The 11,132-nt window shown below is 29.2% G+C and overlaps 1 protein-coding gene across 6 annotated transcripts; it reads right to left on the reverse strand.

Moving 5' to 3' along the window:
- Positions 1-114: 114 nt before the first annotated feature.
- GLS (glutaminase) lies at positions 115-10,832 on the reverse strand. Of its 6 annotated transcripts, XR_015546851.1 has the most exons (14): positions 10,695-10,794; positions 10,230-10,313; positions 8,833-8,930; positions 6,857-6,892; positions 6,328-6,427; positions 6,085-6,230; positions 5,445-5,818; positions 4,991-5,271; positions 4,488-4,664; positions 4,013-4,173; positions 3,577-3,702; positions 3,229-3,369; positions 2,441-2,767; positions 115-2,274 (listed from the first exon to the last, which is right to left on the reverse strand). XR_015546851.1 is itself a non-coding variant. In XM_087411638.1 (13 exons), the coding sequence occupies exons 2-13, from the start codon at positions 10,302-10,304 to the stop codon at positions 2,593-2,595; spliced, it is 1,890 nt and encodes a 629-aa protein (XP_087267764.1). In that variant the 5' UTR covers positions 10,305-10,313; positions 10,695-10,794; the 3' UTR covers positions 115-2,592. The 6 variants fall into 6 exon arrangements, 5 of the variants coding, with proteins under 5 accessions (XP_087267764.1, XP_087267766.1, XP_087267765.1 ...); XM_087411638.1 differs by having other exon boundaries at positions 115-2,767; XM_087411640.1 differs by lacking the exon at positions 10,230-10,313 and having other exon boundaries at positions 115-2,767; positions 10,695-10,832.
- Between the last annotated feature and the right edge of the window lie 300 nt (positions 10,833-11,132).

The following is an 11,132-nucleotide window of genomic DNA, read 5'->3' on the forward strand; positions in this document are numbered from 1 at the left end:
CTACAGATTAAATTATATAATTATTATTAATATTTATTATTATTAATTGAACATTATTAATATTAAAAAGCAAATGTAATATTTATGATAAATAAAGAGAGATGGAGGCTCAGATTATTTTTATTTTATATTTTATTTCATAAACAAACAAATACAGAGATGGACGCAATATTTGGTTTGGGTTGAAAATCACACGAATTACTTACAACTATTTACAAATAAAATCTTTTTTTTTAGAAGTAAGAAATTTGAGATAATTAAATCTCTTTTAATAATTATTTAATTAAAAACCCCAGCGTAACTACAAACGCAAATGTTACGATATATACAATCATAAAAAAATATGTAAAGGTTTTTCGTAAAACTTATTGCATATCTACTAATACTGTAACTAATTCTCATGAATGGATCATGTACAAAATTATTATTTTTCAAAATGTATTAGAAATAGTTTTATGCTGTATATCTTTTTTTAAGTTAATTATTATATTTCCACCTCTCATATGAAGATTATGTTCTCACATATGTATAATAATGTTATTGTCATTGTTCATTTCATCAAAATATAAGATCAGGATTTTCTCTACGCAAAGCGACTCTAACTAATTCATTGCGAAAATAGTTATCTAACATACGTAGACTATACATATGATCGCTACGTTAGCGTAATCATTAGTTAACGCATTTGCGAAAAATTGACTTTTCCAGCCTTTTTTACATCTGTCGGCACATTTATATAGCGCAGTAACAACTAGCGATACGAGTATTCGCTTATACATTTGAGAAAGAATTACATAATTGCACTCGGAATTGGCGTTATCCGTTTAACTATGGAAACAACGTATATATTATTCTATATCATAGTAGATGATACGCGGAAGATAGATTATAGTAACATTTCGTTTCTCACACATCAATGCCAAATTCTTCATGGTCAATAACATAAAAATTATCTTCATAGATCTGTTCTTCTCAAAATGACAGATAAAAAAATCAAAAAAATAAATAGTAATAGTAACTAGTTTTTAACATACACGTATACTTTGTATACATTAAAAATACAGTGAGGAAAAGTGAGACATTTGTTTATAATAAAATGTTATATGCGTTAAGATATCGTATAAATTAATTCTTTTCAAAAGTTTCTCTGATATTGACTTGCGAAATAGTATTTCTCTCTATAAGACGGATATACCGTCGATTCCATATCATTGAAGAACCTTTAAAACTACTAAGAAAATACACTTAGAAAGATATGTTTAACACACGATTCACGCGCGATTTGTTACGAAGAATCTCTACGAGATAACATCTGTTTTTCCCGATTGGATCATTATCCGTGCGTTTATGTACCAGTGTAGACAAATAAATTACTATTTCGAGTAATTGGAGAAGTAATAAGCGCCACTGTGTCAAAGCAATGTATCTTTAATATCTTTAAAAATTATTTTTATATTATTTAAATTAAATAAATTTAAACATAAGAAAAAGAAAAAGTAAAAAACGGAAAAATTGAATATGAAAAATTGAATATCTCTTATAAATAACTTACCTTTATTAACTAGTCTATACTTATTTAGATTTTTCGATTTTCATGATTCTTATTTTAGACACAAACGTTTCTTTGTGTTAATATATTTTGCTGTTTCGTCACCCAAAATACATTGTCTTATCGAACAAATTGATCCAAAAATTTATCTCTGGAATACCCTTTCTTTCGTTTTTAAGGCAGACTTTCTTGCGTAAAAAGACAAAAGAAATCATTTCTGCCTTGTCACACGTAATGTAATAAATAGTATAATCAGAAAATGGCTCATCTCAAAATTGCAATGTAAAACATGCTGTCTTTTGTGATCTATTAAGTAAATAACTATATAAAAAACATTCTACTAAACCTGAAGACCAAATTAAAAATATTTTAAACTTATGAATCAGACAATACTTGGTTTGTACTTTTATTGATCTGATATGTAAATTGGAAATTGCTATTGCATTTACATTCAAAATATGAAGAAATATCGAAGTGTATCTTAGAGCAAATATAAATATGTATATGTAATAGTAAAGAATGAGGTGGAAGTGAAGCATAAATTAATAAAATAATAAAACGAACTTTATGGTCTTTTAATACTAAACTAAATCATGGAAAAAAGACGTAATATTAATCACAGTAATTCTTAATCGGACACTGAGATAACTCTATCGCGCGAAGTAGAACGAGGTCACAGATCCAAAAAATGAGAAAATTATTGTTCCTCGTTATTGTCTGTAGGGCTGTAAATTTTTTTGTATTAAAGTTGTTGAATGAAAAATATGTGTTCATTAATTACAAATAATTATTATAAAAATAATTATAGAATAATTCTATATTATTTACGTGTAGTACCATTCCAATAATATAATATTCAAACATATCTTATTATATAGAATAAAAACGTACTTTGTTTGCGACCTCATTTTGCTATTATTACGATCGATACGTTGTCTCACGTCTTCCTCTATTCAATAGCTCTCACATAGGTCCTTGATGTTCCCACCCTTACCCTCGATTCTTCCAGTTTTGTGTAAATTCGTCATCGCTTATATTATTATTCACGGCTGTACTGCCGTTTCCGGTGGTTTACGACACGACTCGTTGTCATTATCGATACACTCGTCCTGTTTGTTCTCTAGCTCGGTCTTACGAACAAGAGCGTAGTTGTTCAAATATTCCACCACCTGCATGTGCCCGAAAGTTTCAGCTTCGTCGACTGGTCGTTTACCCCATCTAAGTATACAATATTTTCAAATACAGTTGCATGAAAAAAATAAATTGTATGTGTTTGTCAAAGCAATTTTTACTTTTATTTAATCCGCTAATATCGTTAAATAAAAAAACATTAAAATGTAAGAATATAAAAGCAAAGAAATATATAAAAACTAATTTTGGTATAAATAAAAAATATCACATTAAAGAAATTATTTAAAAAAAGTGCAAAGAGTAATTAAATTTTTATTTAGGAAACATTAACTTTGAATGTATTAAATAATTTATAAATAACAATTAGAAAAAAAGAGGAAATGTATAATCTTTTTTATTTCAGATATAAAATAAAGTGTTCTTTGAAACGATCGATTTGTAAAAGACCAATTATTCGTAATAATGATCGATAAAAATGCGTTACTATAAATTGTTAAAATAATTAAATTAATCATTGTAACTTGATCTTAGAACAACTCATGTCGTACCTATCCTTGGGATCATGTGGGACTCCGCAATGCTCGATTAGAAACTCGACGCAATCTAGATGACCTTCGCTAGCGGCTAAATGCAACGCGGTTCTGCCATCGTAATCTGACAATGTCATGTCCATCCCACTCAATCGATGTCTGAAATTATAAGCGTTTAATAATAATTGAAACTAATGTAATTGTAATCTTCTAAAATGTTAATTGCTTTCCTTCGTCATTTTATGTTAATAGTTCAAATTTTTTCAAGTACAAAAATATTATGTAATAAAAATGTTATGTGATAAAAAACGCACACAAATGTCTACACGTTCATCTTTAAACAGGTTCTTAAAAGAGTAATCTCACCTTCTCATCGCTGTGACATCACCACTAGCAGCACTGAACAGAAGATTAACGATCGAGAGACCTTTCGTTTCGTATTTGTGCCGTCTAGGATCTTTCTTATTCGTTGCGTGCTTCAAATTATCATACCTGTAATAATACATGAAATAACTGAACAACATGAGAAAAAGACAGAATAAAGAAAGAGAAGTTTCAGTTTCGATTATGTGATGTCTACATCAATGACACAAAATTATAAGAAATAGAAAACTAATTGTAAGATAAATTTAAAATAATATTTTATGATAAAAACGTCTATGTAGTACATTTAAATTTTAAAATTATATCAAATATTTAATTAAAAAACAAAACAATTTAAAGATAAAATAATTTTTCATATTCGCTGATCAGTTTCCTTTATAAGTTCCAAATAATTTTTAATTAATAACTGTATCATCACCTATGAAAGTTAAATTCTTGCACGAGTTCTTCGCAGAACTGCACACCACGACAGGAATTGCCAAGTGGATCCAAAGGTGGTGACCATGTGCAAATTCCCATGACATTTGGAATTACCACGAGAAGACTTCCTGATACACCGGATTTCGCTGGTATGCCAACCTAAAATAAAATATAGTGTTTTTCGATGTAGCAATGATTCTATCTAACTTTTACATTGATGTTATTGGCATCATATAGACAGTAGATAAATTATTTGTACTTAATAATTAATAATTAATAATTAATAATTAATATATAGTCAAATGACACACAATAAATTTTCATACTAAATTATGATAATTATTGAAATATATAATTGCCTGTTATGGAGATTCAAAAAGTGTTTTAATTTTATGTTGTTTGAATCATTTATTATTTAAATTTCCAGAGATATTACACAAGCATTCACGTACGTATTTATCTGTTTAACTCACTTTGAACGCGAATTGACCACTATAGTCGTACATGCCGCAACTGTGCATGAGACTCAGAACATCGCGAACGCTGTCTGGTTTTAGAACCTTCTCTTCGGTAACTGGACAAATACCTCCGTTTGCTAAGGTGGCTGCCATTACCGCCATCGTCTCGCAATTTGCTTCCATGGCGCAGCACTTGCCAATAAGAATAAAATTAATTCATTGTCAGAATATTGCTTACGCAGGAGAAATAGAAATAGACGTGGTCTGTTTTGATATTGTAAACACGTAACATTGAATGGCATAATTGAATTATACTAAAATATGTTAACATGTTGTGTTAAAAAATTTAAAGAAGATTCGCATTTTACAAAAAGCATAAAAATGATATATTATCATGTAGTCCTAAAATCTCAATTCTTATTCTTATTCTTTAAAAATTTCAATTCTTAATAATTGGAAAAAACGTATTTTAATTTAAATTGCTTTAATATAATTACATATAGAGAAGTAATATTTACCTGAAAATAAAAATCCATAACTTCCTGCAAATTCGTTTTTTCTGGATAACATTTGTGCTCCCTCATGTAAAATCCTAAAGCGTAATTTCGGTCAGCTGCTTCTCGTTCCGACAGGAAAATGGCGTTGTTAAAACCAAGAGTCTCACCACCAGCCAATCTCTTGAAACAGTTCATCGCGAAATCGAATTTTTCTGCCAAGCCCATTTCTGGCTTAACTAATGTTTTCAAAAGTGAGCAGATCAATATCGCGCCAGCGTTAATCATTGGATTGTGTGGCTTCTCTATAAACATATCATTTATGTCAGAAGTTGATCGTATAAGTCAAAATTTTTTAAAGCAAAATTTTAAATATTATTTGCATACTTGTTTTTTTTCGAATTTTTCAATTTACATTAATTTAATTTATTCATTATTTTTATTATTATTCAGATTGCATTAGTTGATTAATACTCACTGCCATGATCGAGTACAAGCTCATTAAAATTTCTACCGGATGGTTCTTGACCAACGTATTGATGCACCACTTCTGGACCCAGCCTGTCCAAGGCTATTGCATAGGTCAAAGGTTTGCTGCAACTTTGAAGGGTGAACGGTATTGTGGTATCGCCAATGCTAAATCGCTGACCGTCGATGGTGCACACAGATACGCCCCAATATTCTGGATTCATTCTGGCTAACTGAGGTATATAAGAGGCGACCTTGCCCTCGGTGTTCGTTTTGCATTTCCAATAAAAATCCTCGATGTGCTTCGTAAAACCTGACCAATCGGGAATTATGAACTGGTGCCTGAATGCTCGCGAGATCAGAACGATATTGGGATTTATAATTCTAAAAAAAAGAAAAAAAGTAAGGAATTAAAGACATTGTTATATTTATCGTAGATATTTATTACAAACTAAGTTTTTCTTCCTTAATATTTAAACATTGTACGTAAAAGATTATATATTTTTCAATATAAAGAATATCTAGTAAAAGTAAGCAATTTCGCATTCTCAAATATAAATGTGATATTTAATATAAAATTAAACATAATATAATATATTATAAATATTTAAGATATATACATAAATTATTTTTTGAAATTATAGATTTACCTTCTGAATTGTTCTCTGTCTAACTTCTGTGTTTCATGTGATATAGCTTTAGTGCGATCACTATTTTTGACGTGCTCTTTCTTAAGATTGTCCGTAAATTCCTGAAGTCGAGGATCATTCTTCCGTAAGCCGGTTATCCTTAAAGCCTTGAACAAATTTAATATAAATATAAATTTTTATTATTTAATAATTAATTCACGAATATACATATATTTCTGTGAAAATATGTTACATCATACATACAGCTAAAAACTCTCCCACTGATATAAGACCAGTTTCCTCGTTCTTGAACATATCGAATAAAACATCTTCGGCATTTGTTGCTTGATCTTGATCCCGAGTGCTGTAAAATATTAATTATTAAATAATAGTAAATAACGTGTTTGAAACTAATATAATCAATGGATATTTTTTTCACCATTATTCTTCTTTTTTTTAAATCATAAATAACAAAATCATGACATAAATTATTACATTTACTATTTTATTTACAATAAGTTTTCTTACATTGCTTAGATATTGTAAAATAAATGCATTCTATTTTTTATTTATAAATCATCGTGCGTTTACGATCATAAGAATGAAACTCACCGTGCATTAAATATTATAAATGATAAAATTGATTATTTTAACAAAAATTAACAAAACATTAGATATAAAGTTATTATCTTTAATGAAATTGTAATTAACGAAATGCATGAAATATTAAATGCTGTGCTGTTAATGAGGTATTTATATCACGCCATGCATTGATGTACCGCATAGTACTCACTACATATAGTGGCTGTCATGAATGAAGCTGTAGTCGCTGTAATGAAAAGCAAGACAAACAATTCTGCATTAGTGATGACAATAATAATTGTTAATGCGATTGTTACCTAAGAAATCGCGCCAACATCCGGGTGGACTGATCATTTTTCTTCTCTACCCAGATTGAACACGCAATTTTCGATTTAATCGCGTAATCTTCGGAAAGTTTAGCCAACTGGAGATTAGAGGTTTCTTTGGAATCGCAATCGATTGCTTCGATGTAAGGCATAGTGATTGTCGTTCTTTAAAACTTTTATTTCAATTTTGTAAATTGTTTTATTGTCAAAAAAATCAGCAAAATGTAATTATAAGTCTCTCCGATATTAATTATAATTTTTTATGTCTAGTTAAATTTCGTTTAATTCAGCTATTATTTATTATTTCTGTATGTTTATTACATTTAGACGTTTTTTTTATTAAGTCAACATAAATGTTGGCGAATATTTTAAATTACACACATCACAAACACAATACTCTAGTTTTCTTCACATAATATAATTCAAAAAATTTATAGCGTTGTTAAATGTAACTGACTTCTCGCGCAGAATGTGAAGAAATGTTTTGCTGACTGGTTTGCAAGATTATTCCGTCGCAGATATTACCGGGGTTTTTATAACCGAGAAGAAGAAAATAATTTCGACCTTCGTTTACCCCCCACAGAGGTAAAAATACATCTTAAAATATCTCCATTTGCGTCAGATTGAAACAGATGACATCTTGGGAGTCAGAAGTTACGTACAATTTGCATTCAATGGTGAACAATTGCAACAAACAGAAATCAGTAATAAATACTTGCTTAGTATATTAGAGTTGATTAAAGCTAAAATAGGAAGCTCTGCATGAGGAAAAGATGGAAGGATCAAAAGAGAATTTATATTTGAGATCCATTGTAGATGCACACACACGATGATTAAAGCTATACAATGATTAAAGCTATACAACAATTAAAGTATTAAATATATATGTACAATATTTAATAAAAATTTTTATTAAAAACTACATAAAAAGAGGTAAGTCTGAAGTATATATAAATGTTTATATTGTAAAGTTAAGAATCTATTTTTCTATTCTGAGTTTACTTTAAAATCGTTTTTATTTTCGCCTTTCTGTGCGTTATTTTTTATTATTTTTTATAACTCTTAAATTTAATTTGTTCTTTCATTAAAGAATTCTTTTATAAAAGGATTAATGTTTAATGACATGTTTAATATATATGTTGTAGCAAAGCTTCAAAATTCTAATTCATTCTAGCAAATAGGTAAATCTATTAATTAGAGATTTTTAGAAATAAAATAATCTTACCGAAACGCTCTTAATGGTAATTCTTGGAAATCGCCGTCAATGTAATGACCACTAAATTCGAAATCGTCCATTGCTTTGATTTTAGTAATTCCGGATGAAAGAAACATGGACTAATATTATCACAAAAAATTTATCCTTTTCAGAATATTTTACAATTTATGACATTTTGTTTTGCGATCTCAAGAGATTCCTCTGCTTCAGTTCAGCGACAGATAAAATCACGATCTGAGAAATCATATATTGCTGAACGCGCTTAAATGATAGACAATAACGACGCTTGACCTAATCAATTGTGATAGGTCAATAAATTGCGGTATACCATTTGCATCGTTAAAGTTGTTGCACGATGATCACTATGCCTTCTATAGAAAACAATTTCTAAGCACATTGGTATCGTTTGCAAGTTATCATACTCATTCATTCGAGTTCAAATGACGCGTTTTAGTGTTACGTTTATGTTTCTACGACCGAATAATTAAAGATGTTGAAAGGAATTCTTATGCTACATATTTATATAAAAAGAATATTATTATTAGAAAAATAACTTGTAAAAAGATTTATCAATTTGTTGATATCTTTCCACATTTTTTAATTCTTTTTAGAGAATTAAACTAATAATGTAAAAATATTTCCTACCGTTTTTGAGAATGTTCTAATTTCGCTGCAGTTCCAACAGACGCGGCATTCAAATACTTTGATTTTTCAAGTCTCGTGGATGATATAGCAGCACGTTTCTGTAAAATAGTAGATATCTTGTATAGTAGATATCTTGATTATTAGGAAAGAAAATTATAACTACTTCCTATTGCATAAAATTAAATGGCGAATCACTAAAACAATATTTGATTATAAAACTACAGTTGACAAATTATTATTCAACATAGCATAGAAACGCACAAAGATTTTTAAAATTTATAATTATATTTAAGAAATAGATGAAATTATATATTTATTTCAAAATATATATAGTTGCTTATTTCTTCATGAAATTTAAATTTTACAATGAAACTGTTCACATGTTAAAATATATTTGTATCGCCGGGAAATTATTGTTACTGTTTCAAATAGATTCTGTTTAGAACAGTTTCTCTGAATTAAGTATTTCGAGGTGGTCGTATAAGAGAGATCGCATTGGTTGCTAGGCAGCTTTGTATTGATCTTCCAATGAATCAACATCATAGTATAAGTTCTAAGTGGAAACCTGTCACGTGTACTTTAATTCGGATCAGTTAGAATTGCTTGTATACATAAACGTAATGAGAATTGAAAACCAGACTAGATTAGAAAGCGAGATTCGTCACTCTTGCTATACATTTTGTTATATAATCGATACTAATCATAAGCTTTTTATATCTCAGTGATACATATGTTTCTTTAAAAATAAAATCCGAATATCTCTTAAGAACTCCGGAAAACAAAGAAATAAATAAATAAACAAATGTTTCTTTTATAATTTTCAAGATATAATTATTGAATTTTTCCAAGACAGATAGAAGAAGATAATTTGAATCTAAATTTATTAATATATTATGTAATATATTATAATATGAGTATAATATGATTACAGTTAAAAATACATAAACGGTCAGTCAAATAATTATAGTATGTACTAATTATATTATTCTTAGTAATTATCGGCATTTATCGTGCACGAGTTATTAACTGCAATAGTCTAAATCGAGCGTCTTGTTGGCATAATAGACGTATGAGAGCTATGTGTCAAAGTATTTTTGTCTCCGATATAGGCCATTGCCGTTACCCACGTGGTTGTAGTCGACGAGAATCAGTCGTCTTTCTTGATACACCTTAAGAGCGTAAATCTAAATCATAACGTAACAAATAAGATCTAATGTAGCTTAATAATTGTATTAATAACGAATTTTAAGTATATTTCCATTACTGCGTAATACTCTTCCGTAAACGCCATGTTTAATATTTAGGTACTAGCGTTTGAGTGAATGCATATTTCGAGAATTTCTGTTATTTAACATCGCTTTTAAATCCTTCGTATATTTTACACGAAATATTCTTACCCTGCTAGTACAATGCAATCTTCTGAGCCCGTTTTCTCCGATTCTCACGAGCTTCAGCATTTTGACACCTTGCATCACTACCACCTTCAATGTTAAAATACTCACTAATAATTTTCTAAAATTGTATTCGATGTCATTAATTTAAAACAACCACAATTAATTCACCATAATTTAGAAAATTGTAAACAATATGAAAAAAATAATTAAAAAAAAAATCGAACTGTTCTATTCAAAAGATGTTTGTAGTTTAGATTTCACACATCAATATTTGGCCATAAAATTTCCTTTTGAGGACTCAAATTTTCTGATCAATATCGCAACGAATAGGTATCCAGCGTTTTGCACTTTAAAACGCAAAATGCTCACTTATTCCTATACTGTTTGATCCACACTTTAAATTATAACTTTTCCAACTCCAAGATTTATTTATTTAATTCTCGATTGATATATCGTCGAAATAATCACCAGTTGTAATTTTGTCTGCGACAACGATGTCGCCAGCGAAAGACGACCCTCAACGTCTCGGCAGCCAGTATCTACTGCATTGAGGGTCGCACAGAAAGCAGGGAAGGCCGGCCGGCGGGACATGCGCGATTTAGGGATGGTATAAATTTTCGCTATAGCTGATCCAGAAAATGTCAAAGGTCGGCGTATAATTAGTACGATTTATTTCCCAGGAAGCAAAACCATGAAATGGCATCAATATTATCTCGAAGAAAGTCTGCCTATATACTAAATAAAATAATTTTGACACATCACAAGCACATACACTTCAATTACTTAAATTTATACCATATATTGTATAACAAAAAATAAAACAAATAATATACAATTGAAACCAGCAATATTGTAGTAACGTTGCAAATGTTGCAATAACATGTAGTAATATTGCAAATGTTGCAA

The sequence above is a fragment of the Acromyrmex echinatior genome, chromosome 12, assembly GCF_024713525.1.
Source record: "Acromyrmex echinatior isolate Ae372 chromosome 12, ASM2471352v2, whole genome shotgun sequence".
Lineage (NCBI taxonomy): Eukaryota > Metazoa > Arthropoda > Insecta > Hymenoptera > Formicidae > Acromyrmex > Acromyrmex echinatior.

Bases quoted from the DNA above. Each gene is read 5' to 3' on its own strand.
- GLS (XM_087411640.1), bottom strand. From the start codon at position 10,817: ATGTCCCGCCGGCCGGCCTTCCCTGCTTTCTGTGCGACCCTCAATGCA. The intron at 6,428-6,856 runs GTGAGTACTATG...AATATTTTACAG, and splicing joins CATGACAGCCACTATATGTA to CACTCGGGATCAAGATCAAG. The intron at 2,768-3,228 runs GTACGACATGAG...TTGTATACTTAG, and splicing joins CCACATGATCCCAAGGATAG to ATGGGGTAAACGACCAGTCG.